This window comes from Rana temporaria, chromosome 6, assembly GCF_905171775.1.
Source record: "Rana temporaria chromosome 6, aRanTem1.1, whole genome shotgun sequence".
NCBI classification, from domain to species: Eukaryota; Metazoa; Chordata; class Amphibia; order Anura; family Ranidae; genus Rana; species Rana temporaria.
The window spans coordinates 220456537-220482853 of NC_053494.1; the positions used below are offsets into that span (position 1 = coordinate 220456537).

The 26317-nt window shown below is 49.1% G+C and overlaps 1 protein-coding gene across 1 annotated transcript in view; it reads right to left on the minus strand.

Annotated features, from left to right (window-relative positions):
* Positions 1-26317, minus strand: part of ADCY5 (adenylate cyclase 5) — a 169587-nt gene that overhangs the window by 43021 nt on the left and 100249 nt on the right. The window contains exons 3-7 of the mRNA XM_040358311.1: positions 26182-26303; positions 5582-5693; positions 5255-5382; positions 3485-3643; positions 1794-1935 (exon numbers count right to left, since the gene is read on the minus strand). Coding sequence (XP_040214245.1) covers positions 1794-1935; positions 3485-3643; positions 5255-5382; positions 5582-5693; positions 26182-26303 — 663 coding nt within the window. The remainder of the gene's footprint in view (positions 1-1793; positions 1936-3484; positions 3644-5254; positions 5383-5581; positions 5694-26181; positions 26304-26317) is intronic.

A 26317-nucleotide genomic window follows, 5' to 3' on the forward strand; every position in this document is an offset into this window, starting at 1 on the left:
GGAAAGGAGAGGATGGGCTGAGGAGAGGAGAGGACGGGTGGAGGAGAGGAGAGATGAGGAAGGGCGGAGGAGAGGAGAGGACAGGCGGAGGAGAGGAGAGGATGGGCGGAGGAGAGGAGAGATGAGGAAGGGCGGAGGAGAGGAGAGGACAGGCGGAGGAGAGGAGAGGACGGGCGGAGGAGAGGAGAGACAAGGACGGGCGGAGGAGAGGACGGGCGGAGGAGAGGAGAGACAAGGACGGGCAGAGGAGAGGACGGGGAGAGGAGAGGCGGAGGAGAGGAGAGGACGGGCAGAGGAGAGGAGAGGACGGGCGGAGGAGAGGAGAGACAAGGACGGGCAGAGGAGAGGACGGGCAGAGGAGAGGAGAGGCGGAGGAGAGGAGAGACAAGGACGGGCAGAGGAGAGGACGGGCAGAGGAGAGGAGAGGCGGAGGAGAGGAGAGACAAGGACGGGCGGAGGAGAGGACGGGCGGATTAGAGGACGGGTGGAGGAGAGGACGGGCGGAGGAGAGGAGGGGCAGAGGAGAGGACGGGCAGAGGAGAGGACGGGCAGAGGAGAGGAGAGGACGGGCAGAGGAGAGGAGAGGACGGGCAGAGGAGAGGAGAGGCGGAGGAGAGGAGAGACAAGGACGGGCGGAGGAGAGGACGGGCGGATTAGAGGACGGGTGGAGGAGAGGACGGGCGGAGGAGAGGAGAGGACGGGCAGAGGAGAGGAGAGGACGGGCAGAGGAGAGGAGAGGACGGGCAGAGGAGAGGACGGGCGGAGGAGAGGAGAGGATGGGTGGGGGGGACGGGAGGACAATTACAGAACGATGTCTGTGTCTCTCCCTTCAGCAGCTGAAAGACAGTTTCTCCCCTTCTCCCTACAGCTGGCTTTTAGCTGCTGGAGGGAGAGACACAGACATCGTTCTGTAATTGTCCTCCCGTCCTGCCGCACCGATCCTCCTCCGTGTGCTGACCTAATCTGATTCTCTGTGTCAAAGTTGAGATGTCAGCAGGGCAACCATTGGTAATCACAGGGCCCCATACAGCCGACCTGACAGAATCCCCCCCCCCCAAATTACAACAATTTTAATTTAAAAAAAAATAAAGTACATTTTATTATTATACATTTTATTTTTTTAAATAATTTTTATAATTTTTTTCCTATTTTATTTTTTACAATTTTTTAATTACTTTTTATTTATTTATTTTTACAATGCTGTTGGGGGGGGGGGGGGGGGCTCAACAGCATTGAACAAAAAAAAGAAAGGTAAAAACTAATTAAATTGTAAAAAAAAAAAAAAAAATGCAAATAATTAAATATAAAAAATAATTTTTATTTTTAAATTAATATAATGTACTTTAATTTAAATAAAACATTTTTTTTTTAAATTGTAATTTTTGTCAGGTAGGCTGTAGCAGCCCTGCTGCTTGAACCAGCGGCCGACGGTGTTGCGCATTTCGAATTTTCAGGTTTTTCGGATTTTCGAATTTACTAATTTTCGAACATTCGAATTTTACGGAAATTCGTTAAACGAGTCTTCACTGATTCGGATATTTCTGAATTTGTCAAAATTCGTTAAAAAATGTATTTGGAATGAAACGAATTGCGCGTGTCTAGTACAGAGGCTTCCTGTTCATTCACAAGCTGAAGCATAGCATACAGTTTACTATACCTCAGGTATGAATGGACAGAGTCAGTGATCAGTACGGATCACTGACTCCATTCAGAAAAAGATGGGGCCCGGAGGTCAAAATAGGTGGTAAATATCGGGTTCATAGCAGACAGACCCTATCCAAGGAATTTCTTACCCGCTTCTGGGTGCATTGCACAATGAGGAACGTTTCAATGTTGTGCTTCTTCAGATACGCGTTTCGCTCCCCTCCGGTACCAGGCTCCACCTCGTAGTCTCCGTTCAGGTAGTTCAGAGTCGCCTTCGTGATGTGGATCCGCCTGAGGGGATGAAATCCAACATGTCACCTTATTCTGGAGAACAAAGTCCATTCTGCTGAAAACTCTAACAGAGTGGAGAATCTCTATTCACTTCGCCGGTGACAGGTCCTCTTTATGTACTGAGTACAGTTCATAACTGTTAGTTTACATCATGTGATATACATGGTGTGCCACCCGCCTGGGGGAGGGGAGACTGAGGAAATGACTCCTCCTCCTTCTACAAAGTTACAGGGCCAGATTCACATAGAATTACGCCGGCGTATCAGCAGATACGCCGACGTAACTCCGAATCTAAGCCCGTCGTATGTTTGAGTGTTTGCTCAAACTGAGATACACCCTTTAAATGCCTAAGATACGACGGCCTGCGCCGTCGTAGCTTAGGGTGCAATATTTACGCTGGCCGCTAGGTGGCGCTTCCACTGCGGTCGGCATAGAATATGCAAATGACTCGTTACGCCGATTCACGAACGTACCTAGTAAATTTACGTAGTTTCCGTAAGAGATACGCGGCGTAAAGATAAACATGCCCCCTAGGTGGCGTATCCAATGTTAAGTATGGCCGTCGTTCCCGCGTCGCAATTTAAAAAATTTAACGTCGTTTGCGTAAGTCATCCGTGAATGGCGATGGACGCCATTTACGTTAACGTCGAAACCAATGACGTCCTTGCGACGTCATTTACCGCAATGCACGTTGGGAAATTTTAGGGACGGCGCATGCGCAGTACGATCGGCGCGGGAACGCGCCTAATTTAAATGATCCACGCCCCCTACCCGGATCATTTGAATTAGGCGGGCTTGCGCCGGGGGGATTTACGCTACGCCGCCGCAACTTTTACAGGCAAGTGCTTTGTGAATCAAGCACTTGCCCGTAAAACTTGCGGCGGTGTAACGTAAATGAGATGCGTTACGCCGCCGGAGATCTACGTGAATCTGGCCCACAATGTACAGTCTGATCACTGGGGGGGGGGGGAGACTTGGGAAATGCCTCCTCCTGCCTGCAGCAGACTGATGACATCCTCTCAGCCTAGGCATAGTCACTGACTGGAGCTCAAGGACGGCTTTTCACTGATAAAAGGGGCGGAGCTCTTGTGAACAATGATCCCGTTCTGTATATTGGGACATCTCCGGGATTTATAATGACAGGTCCTCTTTAATAATTCTCCCATCATTTCCACGCAATGAAAGATTTCGGGTCATTCAAATCAAATGAAAAATATTTTATTCCCGGGCAATCAAAATGCAAATGGAAGAATTCTCTGCGCTAAAATATTCTCGGCAATTATTCCTCGCATTTGACCCCGGCGACCCCGAGTGACATCACAGCGCAGAGAGGTGGAGATCGCCCCCACCCCAGGGAATCATTTATAGGAAACTCTTCATACATTTCTATATTAGAGGATTATATTCCTCCTCAGGGACTACTCTCCCCATCAGATCTATACCTATCATATCCCCTCCCCCCCTCTAGTTAGAGTGTAAGCTCCATGGGCCGGGACTATCCTTTATAATGTGAAAACTGATATAATAATAATAATAATAATAAACTTACCCCGCCTTGCCTCCAGCCTCCATGTGATTGGCCAGCGTCACGTCATTGGACCAGACATCGAACTGCCACTTGCGCAGCCCCAGGACGCCGCAGTGAACGCGGCCGCTGTGAATCCCCACGCGCATATTGACATTCACCCCGGTCACTTCCCTCACCAGCCTGCAGGGGGAGACACAGTGACACACACAGATGGATACAAAGTATAAAAAGTGTCTCTCAAGAAACGGGAAAAGCCTAAAGATTCTGTGATTGGCCAATCAGATGAGAACAGAATTACATTTTTCTCATTGTTAAACTTTTTTTTCATTTTTTTTTCTATCGAGTTTTAGAGGGATTAGAACACGGGAGTTTCGCCCTCTCTGTTTGTCCCAGAGACAGAACCTTCAGGGCCCCCGGTGCAAGAAACCATAAGGGGCCCCCCTGACCCCTGGCTGGGGCCCTTCCCTTTCGAGCCCAGTGGCAGAACCCCAAGGCCCAGTCACCAGCAAGGCCGTCATCAGGGGGGTACAAACATTACACCTGTAAGGGGCCCAATCCCCAAGGGCCTGGCTGGCCCCCTCCCGTTTTTTTGTTTTTTTTTGCATTACACCTGTAAGGGGCCCGGTGGTCCCCGGGGCCCCTTACAGGCCCAGCTGGCCCCCCAGTTACCGTTTTTTAAAAAACATTTTTATTTATTTATTTTTTGCATTACTCCAGTAAGGGGCCCGATGTTCCCCAAGGGCCTGGCTGGCCCCCCTCTCGTTTTTTTTTTTTGCATTACACCTGTAAGGGGCCCAATGGTCCCCAGGGCACCTTACAGGCCCAGCTGGCCCCCCTACCGTTTTTTTTAAAACATTTTTATTTATTTATTTTTTGCATTACACCTGTTAGGCCCCATACTCACGAGCAAACATGTCTGCTGAAACTGGTCCGCAGGCCAGTTTCAGCAGACATGTTTGGTCGTGTGTGGGCGCGAGCGGGCCGAATTCCAGCAAACATTTGCCCGCCGGGCCTTTTCCCAGCAGACAAATATTCCTGGACTTGTTTTAAAACAGCCCGCTGGAATTCTGCCCGCTCGGACATGTACGGTCGTCAGTACAGACCTACCGTACATGTCCAGGCGCCCGCCGTCCCTCGCATGCGTCGAATGACTTCGACGCATGCGTGGAAGCATTTTAAAGGCGGGCCGCCCACGTCGCCGCGTCATTGTCGCGGCGACACCGCGTCATCGACGCGGCGACACCGCGGACACGCCCCGCGTATTGTTTACGCGCGGACTTCTGTACGATGGTGTGTACAACCATCGTACAGAAGCCCTCTGGCAGACATGTATGGTGAAAACGGTCCGACGGACCGCTTTCACCATACATGTTTGGTCGTGAGTACCCGGCCTTAGGGGCCCAGTGGTCCCCAGGGCCCCCCCTTACAGGCCCGGCTGGCCCCCCTACTGTTTTTTTTTTTTTTTATATTTATTTATTTATTTTTTGCATTACACCTGCAAGGGGCCCGATGGTCCCCAGGGGCCTGGCTGGCCCCCCTCCCGCTTATTATCTCGCATCAGGAGAAAAGAGATTACAATTGTTTTTTTTTTTTCGTCAGCACCCCGCCCCGGTCCTCTGCTCCAGGGGGGCCCTGCCTAAAGCAGCTGTGTAAGGGGCCTTCAAAATTTGTGATGGCTGCCCTGGTCACCGGTACGACCTTTGTGACCCTGGCAGTTCCTCCACTGATGTCTGTACCCGTTCCTCCTCATGTTGTGTACCGGCCAATCACTGAGCCCCCCCGGTAACTTACGATATCGCCTCGATCATGTCCATCCCCATCTCTACGCAGCAGTGGGCGTGGTCAGCGCGGGCCTCCGGGAGACCGGACACGCAGTAGTAACAGTCCCCCAAGATCTTTATCCGCAGACAGTGGTTCTCCTACAAGAAAAAAAGCTTAAAGGTAACTTTATTGTCTCAGCACAGATGAGGACACTACAGACATCACCTCCCTCCCTGACGCGTTTCGTCCCTGTGGCTTACTCAGAGCAACTATCACATCTAAAAATTGGTAAGCTGCAATATAATAAAATGTTTGATTTTGGGGTATATGTGTGTGTGTGTATATATATATACTTACAGCCGCCAGCTTGTCAAACCGGGCAAACAGCTCATTGAGGGTCATCACCAGTTCCTGGGCCGTGCACTGCGACGCCAAACTCGTAAATCCTTCGATGTCCGCAAAGAGGATACTGCAACATAAGAAGAGGAACGCAAAGGAGGGTTATACGGGATGAATATTCCCGGGCCCCCCAAATACCAAACACACAGGGTACGGGGGGGGGTCACGCTTGTTGGGTTATGCCGGTCGGTATTCAGGGGACCGCGGCGCACACCAGCATGGCCCCGCAGGCTGACCATAGGGGCCACTTCACGGCCCTTCATATGTGAGATCTCCCACAGGCAAACATTGCCGAAAAAAATCTGTGTATCCATCTAGACTTTCTTTATTCCAACTAACGTGTTATATCTGTGCCACAAATACAGAAAATACATGTTGATCCTGCCAGAAATCATGACAGCTGCTCTTTGACTGCCCTACGTTATGGAGGGATGGAAGGAGGAGCTCTGCCGAGTGCTCTGCCAGAAGTGACCGTTGTCCTCTTACCCGATAGCCCCCTGTACCCTGTCCTGCTGACCCCTATCCACTGCCCTACTGACCCCTGGCTTCTGCCCCGATAAACCTACTGATCCCTGCCTTCTTCCCTGATAAACCCCTGTTCTCCACTCTGCTGATCCATGTCTTTTGCCCTGCTGACCCCTATCCTCTGCCCTGCTGATCCCCTGCACACTGCCCTACCGACTCCTATACACTGCCCTACCGACTTACTGACTCCTATACACTGCCCTACCGACTTACTGACTCCTATACACTGCCCTACTGACTCCTATACACTGCCCTAAGACTTACTGACTCCTATACACTGCCCTAAGACTTACTGACTCCTATACACTGCCCTTTTGCTGCCCAATGACCCGGGCCACTTTTTGCGATTCAGCGCTGCGTCGCTTTAACTGACAATTTGGCAAGTGCAACGTGGCTCCCAAACAAAATTGATGTAATTTTTTTCCCCACAAATAGAGCTTTCTTTTGGTGGTATTTGATCACCTCTGCGGTTTTTATTAAATTTTTTGCGCTATAAACAAAAAAAGAGCGACAATTAAAAAAAAAATATATATATATATATATATATTTATTTTTTTTGCTAAAATAAATATCCCCCAAAAATCTATATATATATAAAAAAAAATGTTTTCCTCAGTTTAGGCCGATACGTATTCTTCTACATATTTTTTGTAAAAAAAATCGCAATAAGCGTTTATCGATTGGTATGCACAAAAGTTATAGGCCCGGATTCACAAAGAAATTACGCCGGCGTATCTATTGATACGCCGCATAAATTCCATCGATGCGCCGTCGTATCTTTGTTTTGTATCCACAAAACAAGATACGACTGAAGGTGAGCTCGATCTGACTGGCGTACGTCTTAGTACGCCGTCGGATCTTAGGTGCATATTTCCGCTGGCCGCTAGGTGGCGCTTCCGTTGATTTCCGCATAGAGTATGCAAATGAGCTAGATACGGTGATTCACAAACGTACATCCGGCTGGCGCATTTTTTTACGTAGTTTCCGTAAGGCTTTTTTCGGCGTAACGTTACCTCTGGGTCTATGAGGTGTACGCAATGTTAAGTATGGACGTCGGGCCAGCGTATAATTTTCCGTTGTGTACGTCGTTTGCATAAAACGTTCGCAAATAGGGCTTTGCGTAGAATTACGTTCACGTCGAAAGCATTGGCTTGTTGCGGGCTAATTTCGAGCATGCGCACTGGGATACCCTCACAGACGGCGCATGCGCCATTAAAAAAAAACGTCATTTACGTGGGGTCAATAGGAATTACCATACAACACGCCCCCATCTCATCCATTTGAATTGCGCGCCCTTACGCCGACACAGTTACACTACGCCGCCGTAACTTACGGCGCAAAATCTTTGTGGATACGGAAAATACGCTGTAAGTTACGGCGGCGTAGTGTATCTGAGCTACGCTACGCCGGACTTAAAGATGCGCCGAGGTACTTGGATCTGGGCCATAGCGTTTACAAAATAGGGGGCAGTTCTGTGGAATTTTTATTTATATATTTTTTTTACTAGTAACGACGGCGATCTGCGATTTTTATCGTGACTGCGACATTATGGCGACACATCGGACACTTTTAACGCTATTTTGGGACCATTCACATTTATACAGCGATCAGTGCTATAAAAATGCACTGATTACTGTGTAAATTACACTGGCAGTGAAGGAGTTAACCACTAGGGGGCGGGGAAGGGGTTAAGTGTGTCCTTGGGGGGAGTGATTCTAACTGTGGGGGGGGGGAGCTACCAGTGACACGTCACTATTCACTTTTCCCGAAGACAGGGAACATTCAATCAGTGACGTGTCACTAGGAAGAACGGAGAGATGTTGGGCCAGATCCACGAAGCAGTCACGCTGGCGTATCTATTGATACGCAGCGTAACTTCTAGTTTGCTCTGGCGTATCTTTGTTTTGTATCCACAAAACAAGATACGCCTGAAGCTGGGCTAGATCCGACTGATGTACGTCTTAGTACGCCGTCGGATCTAAGGTGCATATTTACGCTGGCCGCTAGGTGGCGTTTTCGCCGATTTCCGCGTCGAGTATGCAAATTAGCTAGATACGCCAATCCACAAACGTACGTCAGTCCATTTTTTTTACATTGTTTCTGGAAGGCTTTTTTCGGCGTAACATTACCCCTGCTATATGAGGCGTACTCAATGTTAAGTATGGACGTTGGGCCAGCGTCGAAATATACTTTTTTTTACGTAGTTTGCGTAAAACGTTCGCGAACAGGGCTTTGCGTAGAATTACATTCATGTCGAAAGCATTGGCTTGTTGCGGGTTAATTTGGAGCATGCGCACTGGTATACCCCCACGGACGGCGCATGCGCCATTTAAAAAAAAACGTAATTTATGTCGGGTCAAGGCGTATTAACATAGAAAACGCCCACAACTTAGTGATTTGAATTGCGACCCTTACACCGACACATTTACACTACGCCGCCGTAACTTACGGCGCAAATTCTTTGTGGATACTGGAAATACGCTGTAAGTTACGGCGGCGTAGTGTATCTGAGATACGCTACGCCGGACGTAAACATGCGCCGTGCTACGTGGATCTGGCCCGTTGTGTTTTCACCGACATCTCCCCGTTCTTCAGCACCGTGACCCTATTGCGGGACACCGGCGGACATGGAGTCTGCAGGTCCCGCGGGCACGGTCACGTAGAGCTCGCGGCAGGGTGGCGCGCGACCACACGGTGGCAAATTTAAAGGGACGTACCTGTACGCCCATTTGCCTGTCCGTGCCGTTCTGACGACGTATATGTGTGTGCGCTGGTCCTTAAGTGGTTAAGGGAAGCAAACATGTGCCTGAGGAGGCAACCTTCAGGAGCCAGTACGGGTCAGAGGTCACACCGGTGGAGCCATTGGGGGAGGGGGATGGGGGTGGAAAATAAATGCAGCCATACAATGAAGGTGAAGTGCATGGAGCATTTCCATAGACGTGCAGATTGATTATCGCAGAACAAACAGCGTGCGTCCGGCGCACTCCGTATAGAGGGGCCCCCGGGCGACGCCTCTCATAGAAACGTTACAGAGAAACCTGGAATGTCCCAGAAGATAAGAAGAGAATTGTCACTAATGGCCGCCATCGTTATGTGACATTTCATGGAAACCCGGAGCCGGCGCAATAACGCCGTAACGTCTCTCCCTTCTGGAAATTCCCCGAATTGTACGAGTTCTCCGAAGAAATTACAAGAACCGAGCAACCAATGAGATGATATCTGTGTGATAAATGAGATACAGGAAAACCTTGGTTTGAGAGCGCTTTGCAAGACAAGCAAAATGTTTTAATAAATTTTGCCTTGATATACAAGCGATGTCTTGATATAAGAGCAGCGTCATGTCACAGCTGAGTATAAAAGAGAAGAGAGGCTCCTCCTCTAAGTGTAGCAATATGGTTACATGTAATGAAGGTTTAGCAACTTATTACTACACTTCCTCTCTTCTCTTTTATGCCCTGTAAAAAAAAAATGCTTTGATATACAAGTGCTTTGGATTACAAGCATGTTTCTGGAGCAAATTATCCTCGCAAACCAAGGTTTTACTGTCTATACAGTATCTCACAAAAGTAAGTACACCCCTCCCATTGGTGTAAATCTTTTCTTGTATCTTTTCGTGTGACAACACTGAAGAAATGACACTTTGTATCTACAATGTTGTGTAGTGAGTGTACAGCTTGTATCACAGTGTAAATTTAATAATAATAATAATTTTGTTATAATATCATTATTTATTAATATTATATTTAATATATTGTTATCATAATTAATATTATATTACTATTTTTATTTATATTACATTTATTATGATGGGGCACTATTCCTTCCACTGACACCAATGATGGGACACTATTCCTCCCACTGACACCAATGAGGGGACACTATTCCTCCCACTGATACCAATGATGGGACACTATTCCTCCCACTGACACCAATGATGGGACACTATTCCCCCCACTGACACCAATGATGGGGCACTATTCCTCCCACTGACACCAATGATGGGACACTATTCCTCCCACTGACACCAATGATGAGACACTATTCCTCCCACTGACACCAATGATGGGACGCTATTCCTCCCACTGACACCAATGATGGGACACTATTCCCCCCACTGATACCAATGATGGGCCACTATTCCTCCCACTGATACCAATGATGGGACACTATTCCTCCCACTGATACCAATGATGGGACACTATTCCTCCCACTGACACCAATGATGGGACACTATTCCTCCCACTGACACCAATGAGGGGACACTATTCCCCCCACTGATACCAATGATGGGACACTATTCCTCCCACTGACACCAATGATGGGACACTATTCCTTCCACTGACACCAATGATGGGACACTATTCCTCCCACTGACACCAATGATGGGACACTATTCCTCCCACTGACTCCAATGATGGGTCACTATTCCTCCCACTGACACCAATGATGGGACACTATTCCTCCCACTGACACCAATGATGGGACACTATTCCTCCCACTGACACCAATGATGGGACACTATTCCTCCCACTGACACCAATGATGGGACACTATTCCTCCCACTGACACCAATGATGTGACACTATTCCTCCCACTGACACCAATGATGGGACACTATTCCTCCCACTGACACCAATGATGGGACACTATTCCTCCCACTGATACCAATGATGGGACACTATTCCTCCCACTGACACCAATGATGGGACACTATTCCTCCCACTGACACCAATGATGGGACACTATTCCTCCCACTCACACCAATGATGGGACACTATTTTTTTCCCACTGATGTTGGGACCTTTTCTACTTCCAATGTCCACAATCTGGCCCTCCTAAAGTCTGAAGGACAGTAACGTGGCCCTTTGTTTAGAAAGTTTGGAGACCCCCCTGCTCTATGTCATTGAGAAGTGGTCTCCGGGGTGACAACACTTTATAGATACAGTACGGTGAGTGAGCGTTGTCACCTTAGGACAGGAAGAATGAAAACTAACGCAGCCATCACATCTAAGGAAGGTAATCTGCATTATATGACATTTCTATTCTTGGGTTCCGATGCGCTTTAAGTTTTGCGTTTTTTCGGAAGTCCCGCGGTCGGGAAGATGCGGTCAATGAGCGACAATATCAGCGGCACGCGGAGCCGGGACAGAACTGGGGCGATGAGGATAACAAGCCGCCGCCGGAGGGGGGAGGGGGAGGGGGGGCTCTATTTTCCGCTTAGGTAAGCACAAGTCCCGCACACAGGAGCGAGGACAATGCTGATCTCACATTGTTACGGTCGGCGCCCGCACAGCGACTCATCGGAGCTGACACTTCCGCGCTCGCAGCGCCCTCTCATGCGAAGCCGTTTTGCACATTCAGGATTTCGCCCCACAAGTGGCTGTCGCTGTGAATATCCATCGCAGAGCCGGTGGAGACGCTCCAATCTGGGGAATCGCTGGAAATTCTGCGCCCAACCGCGATGTACGCCGACGTGCCGGGCAAACCGGAGAGTCACCGTCAATCCCGGCACAAGAATCCCTTCCAGGCTGAGCCGAGGACTCTGAACTCCATTGCTGGGAGAACCGTTGTCCTTATGTCCTGCGTGGGACAGGAAGTGAGCAAAATCTCCCCAATGGGGTCACAGACAAAATCTCCCCCCAATGGGGTCACAGACAAAATCTCCCCAATGGGGTCACAGATTAAATCTCCCCAATGGGGTCACAGACAAAATCTCTCCAATGGGGTCGCAAACAAAATCTCCCCAATGGGGATCACAGACAAAATCTCCCCCCAATGGGGTCACAGACAAAATCTCCCCAATGGGGTCACAGACAAAATCTCCCCCCAATGGGGTCACAGGCAAAATCTCCCCAATGGGGTCACAGATTAAATCTCCCCCAATGGGGTCACAGACAAAATCTCCCCCCAATGGGGTCACAGACAATATCTCCCCAATGGGGTCACAGATTAAATCTCCCCCCAATGGGGTCACAGACAATATCTCCCCAATGGGGTCACAGACAATATCTCCCCAATGGGGTCACAGATTAAATCCCCCCAATGGGGTCACTAACAATATCTCCACCAATGGGGTCACAGATTAAATCTCCCCAATGGGGTCACAAACAATATCTCCCCAATGGGGTCACAGATTAAATCTCCCCCAATGGGGTCACAGACAAAATCTCCCCCCAATGGGGTCACAGACAAAATCTCCCCCCAATGGGGTCACAGACAAAATCTCCCCCCAATGGGGTCACAGACAAAATCTCTCCAATGGGGTCACAGATTAAATCTCCCCCCAATGGGGTCACAGACAAAATCTCCCCAATGGGGTCACAGACAAAATCTCCCCAATGGGGTCACAGACAGAATCTCCCCCCAATGGGGTCACAGATTAAATCTCCCCAATGGGGTCACAAAACAAATCTCTGGGGAGATTGTAACCAACGCCCTCCTGGGGGCATACCGCCATTTTTTCTGGACTTCACTCCGCCCTCCTATGTTTTTAGCTACAATACATTGAAAAGCGCGACATCAATTCTACATATAACACAAAATCTTCTTGCTTAATCATACCCCTGAAGAAGGAAACACACATGCACTCGAAACGCGTCGGGTGCAAGAATCAAAGTATTTAACCACTTCAAAACCAGGCACTTATACACCTTCCTGCCCAGGCCAATTTTCAGCGCTGTTGCAATTTGAATGACAATTGTGCGGTCATTTTACGCGGTACCCAAACACATTTTTTATAATTTTGTTTCCACAAATAGAAGTTTCTCTTGGTGGTATTTGATCAGCTCTGCGGTTTTTATTTTTTTGCGACTTAAAAAAAAAAAAAGACCGAAAATTTTGAAAAAAAAAATGTTACAGGCGGGCCCCCCTCCCGTTTTTTTTTTTGCATTACACCATAAGGAGCCCGATGGTCCCCAGGCCCCTCCCACCGCTTATTATCTTGCATCAGGAGAGAAGAGGTTACACTTTTTTTTTTTCATCAGCACCCCCCCCCCCGGTTCTCTGCACCAGGGGGGCCCTGCCTAAAGCTGTGTAAGGGGCCCCAGAATTTGTGATGGCTGCCCTGGGTACACCTGTGTGAGCCTGAAGGGGAGGAGCCGGTACACCTGTGTGAGACTGAAGGGGAGGAGCCGGTACACCTGTGTGAGACTGAAGGGGAGGAGCCGGTACACCTGTGTGAGACTGAAGGGGAGGAGCCGGTACACCTGTGTGAACCTGAAGGGGAGGAGCCGGTACAACTGTGTGAGCCTGAAGGGGAGGAGCCGGTACACCTGTGTGAGACTGAAGGGGAGGAGCCGGTACACCTGTGTGAGACTGAAGGGGAGGAGCCGGTACACCTGTGTGAGACTGAAGGGGAGGAGCCGGTACACCTGTGTGTGTGAGACTGAAGGGGAGGAGCCGGTACACCTGTGTGAGACTGAAGGGGAGGAGCCGGTACACCTGTGTGAGACTGAAGGGGAGGAGACAGTACAACTGTGTGAGCCTGAAGGGGAGGAGCCGGTACACCTGTGTGAGACTGAAGGGGAGGAGCCGGTACACCTGTGTGAGACTGAAGGGGAGGAGCCGGTACACCTGTGTGAGCCTGAAGAGGCGGAGTTACAGGTAAATCCTCATTAATAAATGATGAGAAGTGAAGGCGACGGGCAGAAAAGGGGAATTTTCCGGTCCGGTAGACAAGCGCTGAATCAGATCTCAGGACAGAACCTGGAAGGCAGAGGCATTTCTCCGGGGGGGATTGGGGGGGCAGAGGCATTTCTCCGGGGGGGATTGGGGGGGCAGAGGCATTTCTCCGGGGGGGATGGGGGGGGCAATCATCCTCTCACAGCTAATTAATGGTGCACTGGGATCCATCGGCTGAGCAGCAGGCGGCTCCCCGCGGGGCGCTCCTCTCTGCTGCGGAAATTAGCGGAGCGCTGACACTGCGGATATGACAGCGGGGGGGCGAGGGGGGGGGCAAATAGACAATTAACAAGAAAACTGCTGGCTTGTCCCTCCAGAGACCCTCATCACCCCCATGGGGGGTAAACACGCCGCTCCTCATCACTTCTATTATGTGCTCTTCTGTGGTGATAGAGAGACTACAAGAGTACGATGTGCCGGACTCACTAGAGGGGAAAAAGTATGTGACCCCCCCTCCCAGTCCTCCCAGTATGGAGTTCAGGGGTCCCCAGTGCTGGTCCCGGTAATCCTCCATCTCCAGCCTTGGGGTAACAGTTGAAGACTGTTGAAGACCCTTTTCTGTCCTCCTGTGTACCCCGTTACCAATTCACAGGGGCAGGATACTCTCCCCATGTTGAGGGCATGTGGCCTGGTACGGTTTGGGGGGGCTCTCTCGTCATATGTGATCATTCCATATACAATGTATCAGTGCCCCCCCCCATATATGATCATTCCATATACAATGTATCAGTGCCCCCCCCCCATATGTGATCATTCCATATACAATGTATCATTGCCCCCCCCCATATATTATCATTCCATATACAATGTATCAGTGCCCCCCCCATATGTGATCATTCCATATACAATGTATCAGTGCCCCCCCCCATATGTGATCATTCCATATACAATGTATCAGTGCCCCTCCATATGTGATCATTCCATATACAATGTATCAGTGCCCCCCCCCATATGTGATCATTCCATATACAATGTATCAGTGCCCCCCCCATATATGATCATTCCATATACAATGTATCAGTGCCCCCCCCATATGTGATCATTCCATATACAATGTATCAGTGCCCCCCCCCATATGTGATCATTCCATATACAATGTATCAGTGCCCCCCCCCATATGTGATCATTCCATATACAATGTATCAGTGCCCCCCCCCATATGTGATCATTCCATATACAATGTATCAGTGCCCCCCCTCATATGTGATCATTCCATATACAATGTATCAGTGCCCCCCCCCATATGTGATCATTCCATATACAATGTATCAGTGCCCCCCCCATATACAATGTATCAGTGCCCCCCCCCCATATACAATACTTATAAATTGTAGAATATAAATAGGAGACCCCGGGGGAGGGGGGGGTCACATGTAAAAATGAAGCAGTTGCGTCTCCATGGAAACTAAGAGCCACAAAGCGTCTTCTTCATATATCTTTATTACACGAGCGCCGGCGTCCGCAGGAGACAAACGCGCCGCCATCTCCGCTCTCATCTCTATGGAAGGCGGTTCCGGGGGGGGGGGCAATGGGGGACGCAATTTCCAATCTGAATTGCGACTTCTTTGTGTTCTCTGACAATGAGGAGAACGTCACGCCGCCATCTTATACCGCGTCACATGATTGGCGCAGATCGTTCATCATGTGAGGATGAGTGATGTCCTATGGACCATCATACACATACAGCCCCATTGGGGGGGGGGGGTCCTCAGGGGCCCCGGGCCCCCGGGAAACCTTCCCACTGAATTCATATAGGTCAAAGGTTACAATATCAGCGATCTCCCGTGACAACCACATTCCCGACAAAGAGCGTCTCGCGGGACAAAGTCATGTGACCCCCCACAATCTCACCATTGTGGGAGGGGCAGAGACACAAACTACTGCGGGAAATCTCACCATTGTGGGAGGGGCAGAGACACAAACTACTGCAGGAAACCTCCCCATTGTGGGAGGGGCAGAGACACAAACTACTGAGGGAAACCTCCCCATTGTGGGAGGGGCAGAGACACAAACTACTGCAGGGAAATCTCCCCATTGTGGGAGGGGCAGAGACACAAACTACTGCAGGAAATCTCCCCATTGTGGGAGGAGGGGCAGAGACACAAACTACTGCAGGAAATCTCCCCATTGTGGGAGGGGCAGAGACACAAACTGCTGCAGGAAATCTCCCCATTGTGGGAGGGGCAGAGACACAAACTACTGCAGGAAATCTCCCCATTGTGGGAGGGGCAGAGACACAAACTACTGCAGGAAATCTCCCCATTGTGGGAGGGGCAGAGACACAAACTACTGAGGGAAACCTCCCCATTGTGGGAGGGGCAGAGACACAAACTACTGCAGGAAATCTCCTCATTGTGGGAGGGGCAGAGACACAAACTACTGCAGGAAGTCTCACCATTGTGGGATGGGCAGAGACACAAACTACTGCAGGAAATCTCCCCATTGTGGGAGGGGCAGAGACACAAACTACTGCGGGGAATCTCACCATTGTGGGAGGGGCAGAGACACAGACTACTGCAGGGAAATCCCCCATTGTGGGAGGGGCAGAGACACAAACTACTGCAGGGAAATCCCCCCATTGTGGGAGGGGCAGAGACACAAACTACTGCAGGAAATCTCCCCATTGTGGGAGGGGCAGAGACACAAACTACTGCAGGAAATCTCCCCATTGTGGGAGGGGCAGAGACACAAACTACTGCGGGAAATCTCTCCATTGTGGGAGGGGCAGAGACACAAACTACTGCAGGAAATCTCCCCATTGTGGGAGGGGCAGAGACACAAACTACTGCGGGGAATCTCACCATTGTGGGAGGGGCAGAGACACAGACTACTGCAGGGAAATCCCCCATTGTGGGAGGGGCAGAGACACAAACTACTGCAGGGAAATCCCCCCATTGTGGGAGGGGCAGAGACACAAACTACTGCGGGAAATCTCTCCATTGTGGGAGGGGCAGAGACACAAACTACTGCAGGGAAATCTCCCCATTGTGGGAGGGGCAGAGACACAAACTACTGCAGGAAATCTCCCCATTGTGGGAGGGGCAGAGACACAAACTACTGCAGGAAATCTCATCATTGTGGGAGGGGCAGAGACACAAACTACTGCAGGGAAATCTCCCCATTGTGGGAGGGGCAGAGACACAAACTACTGCAGGAAATCTCATCATTGTGGGAGGGGCAGAGACACAAACTACTGCAGGAAATCTCCCCATTGTGGGAGGGGCAGAGACACAAACTACTGCAGGGAATGTCACCATTGTGGGAGGGGCAGAGACACAAACTACTGCAGGAAATCTCATCATTGTGGGAGGGGCAGAAAAACAAACTACTGAGGGAAACCTCCCCATTGTGGGAGGGGCAGAGACACAAACTACTGAGGGAAACCTCCCCATTGTGGGAGGGGCAGAGACACAAAATACTGCAGGAAATCTCATTATTGTGGGAGGGGCAGAGACACAAACTACTGCAGGAAACCTCCCCATTGTGGGAGGGGCAGAGACACAAACTACTGCAGGAAACCTCCCCATTGTGGGAGGGGCAGAGACACAAACTACTGCAGGAAATCTCCCCATTGTGGGAGGGGCAGAGACACAAACTACTGCAGGAAATCTCACCATTGTGGGAGGGGCAGAGACACAAACTACTGCAGGAAATCTCCCCATTGTGGGAGGGGCAGAGACACAGACTACTGCAGGGAAATCCCCCCATTGTGGGAGGGGCAGAGACACAGACTACTGCAGGGAAATCTCACCATTGTGGGAGGGGCAGAGACACAAAATACTGCAGGAAATCTCATTATTGTGGGAGGGGCAGAGACACAAACTACTACAGGAAATCTCCCCATTGTGGGAGGGGCAGAGACACAAACTACTGAGGGAAACCTCCCCATTGTGGGAGGGGCAGAGACACAAACTACTGCAGGAAATCTCCCCATTGTGGGAGGGGCAGAGACACAAACTACTGCAGGAAATCTCACCATTGTGGGAGGGGCAGAGACACAAACTACTGCAGGAAATCTCCTCATTGTGGGAGGGGCAGAGACACAAACTACTGCAGGAAACCTCCCCATTGTGGGAGGGGCAGAGACACAAACTACTGCAGGAAACCTCCCCATTGTGGGAGGGGCAGAGACACAAACTACTGCAGGAAATCCCCCCATTGTGGGAGGGGCAGAGACACAAACTACTACAGTGAAATCTCACCATTGTGGGAGGAGCAGAGACACAAACTACTGCAGGAAATCTCCCCATTGTGGGAGGGGCAGAGACACAAACTACTGCAGGAAATCTCCCCATTGTGGGAGGGGCAGAGACACAAACTACTGCAGGGAAATCTTCCCATTGTGGGAGGGGCAGAGACACAAACTACTGCAGGAAATCTCCCCATTGTGGGAGGGGCAGAGACACAAACTACTGCAGGAAACCTCACCATTGTGGGAGGGGCAGAGACACAAACTACTGCAGGAAATCTCACCATTGTGGGAGGGGCCGAGACACAAACTACTGCGGGAAATCTCTCCATTGTGGGAGGGGCAGAGACACAAACTACTGCAGGGATATCCCACCATTGTGGGAGGGGCAGAGACACAAACTACTGCAGGGATATCCCACCATTGTGGGAGGGGCAGAGACACAAACTACTGCAGGAAATCTCACCATTGTGGGAGGAGCAGAGACACAAACTACTGCAGGGAAATCTCACCATTGTGGGAGGGGCAGAGACACAAACTACTGCAGGAAATCTCATTGTGGGAGGGGCAGAGACACAAACTACTGCAGGGAAATCTCACCATTGTGGGAGGAGCAGAGACACAAACTACTGCAGGAAATCTCCTCATTGTGGGAGGGGCAGAGACACAAACTACTGCAGGAAATCTCCCCATTGTGGGACGGGCAGAGACACAAACTACTGCAGGGAATCTCACCATTGTGGGAGGGGCAGAGACACAAACTACTGCAGGAAATCTCCTCATTGTGGGAGGGGCAGAGACACAAACTACTGCAGGAAACCTCCCCATTGTGGGAGGGGCAGAGACACAAACTACTAGCGGGAAATCTCACCATTGTGGGAGGGGCAGAGACACAAACTACTGCAGGAAACCTCACCATTGTGGGAGGGGCAGAGACACAAACTACTGCAGGAAATCTCACCATTGTGGGAGGGGCAGAGACACAAACTACTAGCGGGAAATCTCACCATTGTGGGAGGGGCAGAGACACAAACTACTGCAGGAAACCTCACCATTGTGGGAGGGGCAGAGACACAAACTACTGCAGGAAATCTCACCATTGTGGGAGGGGCCGAGACACAAACTACTGCAGGGAAATCTCCCCATTGTGGGAGGGGCAGAGACACAAACTACTGCAGGGAATCTCACCATTGTGGGAGGGGCAGAGACACAAACTACTGCAGGGAAATCTCCCCATTGTGGGAGGGGCAGAGACACAAACTACTGCAGGAAATCTCCCCATTGTGGGAGGGGCAGAGACACAAACTACTGCGGGAAATCTCCCCATTGTGGGAGGGGCAGAGACACAAACTACTGCAGGGAAATCTCCCCATTGTGGGAGGGGCAGAGACACAAACTACTGCAGGGAATCTCACCATTGTGGGAGGGGCAGAGACACAAACTACTGCAGGAAATCTCCCCATTGTGGGAGGGGCAGAGACACAAACTACTGCAGGAAATCTCACCATTGTGGGAGGGGCAGAGACACAAACTACTGCGGGAAATCTCCCCATTGTGGGAGGGGCAGAGGCACAAACTACTGCAGGAAATCTCCCCATTGTGGGAGGGGCAGAGACACAAACTACTGCAGGGAACCTCCCCATTGTGGGAAGGGGCAGAGACACAAACTACTGCAGGAAATCTCCCCATTGTGGGAGGGGCAGAGACGCAAACTACTGCGGGAAATCCCCCCATTGTGGGAGGGGCCGAGACGCAAACTGCTGCGGGAAATCCCCCCATTGTGGGAGGGGCAGAGACACAAACTACTGCGGGAAATCTCCCCATTGTGGGAGGGGCAGAGACACAAACTACTGCAGGGAAATCTCCCCATTGTGGGAGGGGCAGAGACACAAACTACTGCAGGGAATCTCACCATTGTGGGAGGGGCAGAGACACAAACTACTGCAGGAAATCTCCCCATTGTGGGAGGGGCAGAGACACAAACTACTGCAGGAAATCTCCCCATTGTGGGAGGGGCAGAGACACAAACTACTGCGGGAAATCTCCCCATTGTGGGAGGGGCAGAGGCACAAACTACTGCAGGAAATCTCCCCATTGTGGGAGGGGCAGAGACACAAACTACTGCAGGGAACCTCCCCATTGTGGGAAGGGGCAGAGACACAAACTACTGCAGGAAATCTCCTCATTGTGGGAGGGGCAGAGACGCAAACTACTGCGGGAAATCCCCCCATTGTGGGAGGGGCCGAGACGCAAACTGCTGCGGGAAATCCCCCCATTGTGGGAGGGGCAGAGACACAAACTACTGCAGGAAATCTCCCCATTGTGGGAGGGGCAGAGACACAAACTACTGCAGGAAATCTCACCATTGTGGGAGGGGCAGAGACACAAACTACTGCAGGAAATCTCCATATTGTGGGAGGGGCAGAGACACAACTACTGCAGGAAATCTCACCATTGTGGGAGGGGCCGAGACACAAACTACTGCAGGAAATCTCCTCATTGTGGGAGGGGCAGAGACACAAACTACTGCAGGAAATCTCCCCATTGTGGGAGGGGCAGAGACACAAACTACTGCAGGGAATCTCACCATTGTGGGAGGGGCAGAGACACAAACTACTGCAGGGAAATCTCCCCATTGTGGGAGGGGCAGAGACACAAACTACTGCAGGAAATCTCCTCATTGTGGGAGGGGCAGAGACACAAACTACTGCAGGAAATCTCCCCATTGTGGGAGGGGCAGAGACACAAACTACTGCAGAAAATCTGTGGGAGGGGCAGAGACACAAGCAGGAAATGTCACCATTGTGGGAGGGGCTGAGACACAAATGATCCCATCCCCCTATACATCCAGGGCAGCAGACACATTGGTGTACATTATAGTAAATTCGAGAAATATTTATTTTCTTGTTCCATTTTATCATTTTTCCCCTGAAGGTTGTTATCGCGTCTCTGTAATGTAGGTCGCCGTTATTAATGGGCTTCCTAGCACGCGGGGAGGAGCGGGTGTCACAGAGAAGAATGACCTATGTACTAAAGTCACCGGAGAGAAGAGACGGCGATGTGTTCCTCTGACATGAACACGCTATTCCGGTGACACGGACGACACGCGCGAGGACGGCAGGTCGCCAGATCAAGACGCCGCTACTCGCACATTGCGCTAATTTCATAGTCTTATAAAAAGTCATATAAAACACAATCTTACATGTGAAGATGATATTCAAATACCACAAAACTGCAGGTCAGAGAAAAAAAATATTTTTTTTGAGAAATATTTATTGAATTTTTATATCAAAAATGTATTTCTGTTTAAAAAAAAAATGTGAAGATGATATTCAAATACCAAGAAGATAAAAAAAAAAAAAAAACGTGGATGTTTTTTCCAGAATACTGCAGGTCAGAGAGAAAAAAAAATGTCTCTGAAGATGATATTTAAATACCAAGAATATAAAAAAAACGACGTTGCGGGTGCGGGTCAGAGAATTTTTTTTTTAAAAAAACATTTATCAAATTTTCGTATCAGAAATAAATGTCTGTTTTAAAAAAAATGTGAAGATGATATTCAAATACCAAGAAGATAAAAAAAAAAAAAAAATACGTGGATGTTTTTTCTAGAATACTGCAGGTCAGAGAGAAAAAAAAAAGTCACAGTATTTAAATATCATCTTGAGAGACATTTTTTTTCTCTGGCCTGCAGTATTCTGGAAAAAACATCCACATATTTTTTTTTTTTCTATCTTCTTGGTATTTGAATATCATCTTCAAAGAAGATAAAAAATAAACGACGTTGATTTTTTTCCCACAAAACTGCAGGTCAGAGAATTTTTTTTTCTTTTTGAGAAATATTTATCGAATTTTTGTATCAGAAATAAATTTCAATAAATTAAAAAAAAAAAATGTGAAGATGACATTCAAATTACAAGAGGATAAAAAAAAAAAAAGATCAGAAATAAATGTCTGTTTTAAAAAAAATGTGAAGATGATATTCAAATACCAAGGAGATAGAAAAAAAAATATGTTGATGTTTTTTCCACAAAACTCCAGTTTAAAAAAAAGTATATATTTTTTTCGAGAAATATTTATCGAATTTTTGTATCAGAAATAAATTTCTGTTTAAAAAAAAATGTGAAGATGATATTGAATATCATCTCCACATTTTTTTTAAACAGAAATACCAAGAAGAAAAAAATGTATATTTGTGGATGTTTTTTCCAGAATACTGCAGGTCAGAGAACAAAAACAAATGTCTCTGAAGATGATATTCAAATACCAAGATGATAAAAAAAAAAAAAACAACTTTGATGTTTTTTTTCCACAAAACTGCAGGTCAGAGAATTATTATTTTTTTTTTTTTAGAAATATTTATCGAATTTTCGTAACAGAAATACATTTCTGTTTTAAAAAATAAATGTGAAGATGACATTCAAAATACCAAGAGGATAAAAAAAAAATACGTTGATGTTTTTTTCACAAAACTGCAGGTCAGAGAAAAAAGAAAAAAACATTTTTTTTAGAAATATTTATAAATTTTTCGTATCAGAAATAAATATCTGTTTTAAAAAATATAATATAAAATAAAATATAATAATAAAAAAAATGTGAAGATAATATTCAAATACCAAGAAGATAAAAAGAAAAAAACGATGTTGATGTTTTTTCCACAAAACTCCAGTTAAAACAAAAGTATATATACGGTATATATATATATTTTTTTTTTCGAGAAATATTTATCGAATTTTTGTATCAGAAATAAATCTCTGTTTTAAAAAAAATGCTTAAAAGTAAAAAAAATTTTTTTTTTTTACTTATCTTTAAATGCAATGCTGAGGGGTTAGAGGCTTGTCGGGTTTTTATTTCTCTTTGGGCCCCCGTTTGGGAGGTTCATCCTCTATATTTGGTGACCTTTGTCACTGAAACAGAAAGTTATGAGAAATCCCAAATTTTCCGCCGGTCACAGCAGCAAGAATTGGGAGAGAATGTTCCAACGAGGACATCTGTTCCAGTGACAATTAGAGGGCGATCCTCCGCCACCCCACCCCCGCTTTTCTTTTGTGTCTCCGGGGAAAGAAGTTTTTAGCTTTAGATACTATAAATATCACAAACCAAATGGACTGCCATGTAATGTTATTTTATTCATAAAACAGCATGATATTTGTTATTTACAGCATTTCTTATTTTATTTTTTATTCTTTTTACATTATGTGTTTTTGTTTTTTTAAATTATATAATAAGAGCTCATAATACACACCTTACAGTGGAAATCTAAATATATATATATATATATATATACACTGTACTGTGACCTACTGAAGCAGAGCATGATCCCCTCCCTTCAGAGACTGGGCCGCAGGGTAGTATTCCAACATGATAACCACCCCAAACACACCTCCAAGACCACCACTGCCTTGCTAAAGAAGCTGAGGGTAAAGGTGATGGACTGGCCAAGCATGTCTCCAGACCTAAACCCTTATTATCATCTGTGGGGGGAAGGGGGAGGAGCCCAAGATCTCCAACATTCACCAGCTCTGTGATGTCATCATGGGGGAGGGGAAGAGGACTCCAGTGACAACCTGTGAAGCTCTGGTGACCTCCATGCCCAAGAGGGTTAAAAATAATGGAGGCCACACAAAATACTGACACTTTGGGCCCAATTTGGACATTTTCACTTAGGGGTGTACTGACTTTTGTTGCCAGCGGTTTAGACATGAATGGCTGTGTGTTGAGTTATTTGTTACACAAGCTGTACACTCACTACACAACCCCCCCCCCCACTGTACACTCACTACACAACATTGTAGATACAAAGTGTCATCTCTTCAGTGTTGTCACATGAAAAGATACAAGAAAAGATTTACACAGATGTGACTGAGGGGTGTACTTACTTTTGTGAGATATTGCGTATTTGTTTTATACTATAAATTTGAATAATAATAATAAAAAAAGTAGCAAGTGACGAGCCCCTCCCCCCCCCCCTTTGGAATTGGGACCTCGGGGTCCTGGCAGAGAATTCGGTGAACATTCAGGGATCTCCAGCTGTCAGCGGGAAGTAAATCTGAACCGTTGTCTTTCGGAGGAAGTTCTGCTGTTTGTTCAGAACTCACAGGAAGCACATTGAATGGTCCCGGGGACTCCGGCCTGGAGCTGGACCCGGCTCTGATCTAATACAATGACCCCCCCCCCCCTGGAAGGGCCACATTACCCAGAAGGCCGAGCGAGGGAAACCTGCGCTGGTTATTTATAGCTTGTTGGCACCAATAGGAGGACAGGAAGCAAATAAAAGAATCGGCAACACGGAAAATACATTCAAAGTCAAACCGCCGAGTGCAGCTGTCCTTGTGGATGAGGGAGCGCCACAAGCGCCAGTCCCTGCACTGCCAGTCCCTGCACCGTCAGTCCCCGCACCGTCAGTCCCCGCACCTCTATTCCCAGCACCGCCAGTCCCCGAACCTCTATTCCCCCCACCGCCAGTCCCCCCACCGCCAGTCCCCGCACCGTCAGTCCCCGCACCGCCAGTCCTCGCACCGCCAGTCCCCGAACCTCTATTCCCCGCACCGCCAGTCCCCCCACCGCCAGTCCCCGCACCGCCAGTCCCCGCACCGCCAGTCCTCGCACCGCCAGTCCCCGAACCTCTATTCCCCGCACCGCCAGTCCCCCCACCACCAGTCCCCGCACCGCCAGTCCCCCCCACCGCCAGTCTCCCCACCGCCAGTCCCCCCAACCACCAGTCCCGCACCGCCAGTCCCCGAACCTCTATTCCCAGCACCACCAGTCCCCGCACCGCCAGTCCCCGCACCGCCAGTCCCCCCTCCGCCAGTCCCCGCACCGCCAGTCCCCGCACCGCCAGTCCCCCCTCCGCCAGTCCCCGCACCGCCAGTCCCCGCACCGCCAGTCCCCCCACCGCCAGTCCCCGCACCGCCAGTCCCCCCACCGCCAGTCCCCGCACCGCCAGTCCCCCCTCCGCCAGTCCCCGCACCGCCAGTCCCCCCACCGCCAGTCCCCGCAGCGCCAGTCCCCGCAGCGCCAGTCCCCGCACCGACAGTCCCCGCAGCGCCAGTCCCCGCAGCGCCAGTCCCCGCAGCGCCAGTCCCCGCAGCGCCAGTCCCCGCAGCGCCAGTCCCCGCACCGACAGTCCCCGCAGCGCCAGTCCCCGCAGCGCCAGTCCCCGCACCGCCAGTCCCCCCACCGCCAGTCCCCCCACCGCCAGTCCCCGCAGCGCCAGTCCCCGCAGCGCCAGTCCCCCACCGCCAGTCCCTGCACCTCCAGTACGCCCACCGCCAAGAATTTTTTACATACTGTAACCAGAGGAATACAGTGTTACCATAGTAACAATGTACCACAGTGCAGGGGAGTTGATCAGGATTTTTTTTATATACATTCCAGACTTGCTTATAGCAATAAATTTCACTGCGATACCAAATATTTTTCCTGGATGACGGCGTGTAGAGTAGACACTGTTTATTGGTTGTGATTGGCTACGATTGGCCGCATCTAATCATTTAGTACACTGAATAGAGGTTCAGTATAACTAAAGGCAAAACTTTTTTTTTTGTATTTGTTTTTGGAGAGGAGAGGGATTAGAACCCCTGCATTGTTTTTTTTTTTTTTGCTGTCTGTGCACAAAGCAAGGTCCACAAAGATACGGATGAGCGAGTTTGGGGGGGTGGAGGAACTTGACTGGGCTGCACAGAGTCCTGACCTCAACCTGATCGAACACCTTTGGGATGAATTAGGAGCGCAGACTGCAAGCCAGACCTTCTCCTCCAACATCAGTGCCTGATCTCACTAATGCATTACTGGAAGAATGGTGAAACATTCCCATAGACACCCTCCTAAACCTTGTGGACGGCCTTCTTCCCAGAAGAGTTGAAGTTGTTATAGCTGCAAAAGGCGGAGCCAACTCAATATTGAACCCTCCGGACTAAGACTGGGATGCCATTAACGTTCATGTGTGTGTAAAGGCAGGCGTCCCAATACTTTTGGTTATATAGTGTATATCTGTGTATGTACCAAGAGAGAACCACACAGGCAGGAGCTCTCATTGTGAGACCCTTTTGTAACCCTGAAGGCCCTGATCCTCCCCCGGGGGGGCGGAGTCAGGATATTGATGCCCGCCTGCATACCAAAGAAGGCATCTTCGTTCGGATTATAACTCTCATCATCCTCCTACCTGACGTTGTCGTGTTTCTGGATGTAGATCTTGTGGAACATCATATCTTCCTGCTTGGCGTTGATGTCGGCCTTCATCTCCATGGCGACATGGCGGGGAAGTACGGACAGCAGCAGCCGTTCCTGGTGGGTAAAAA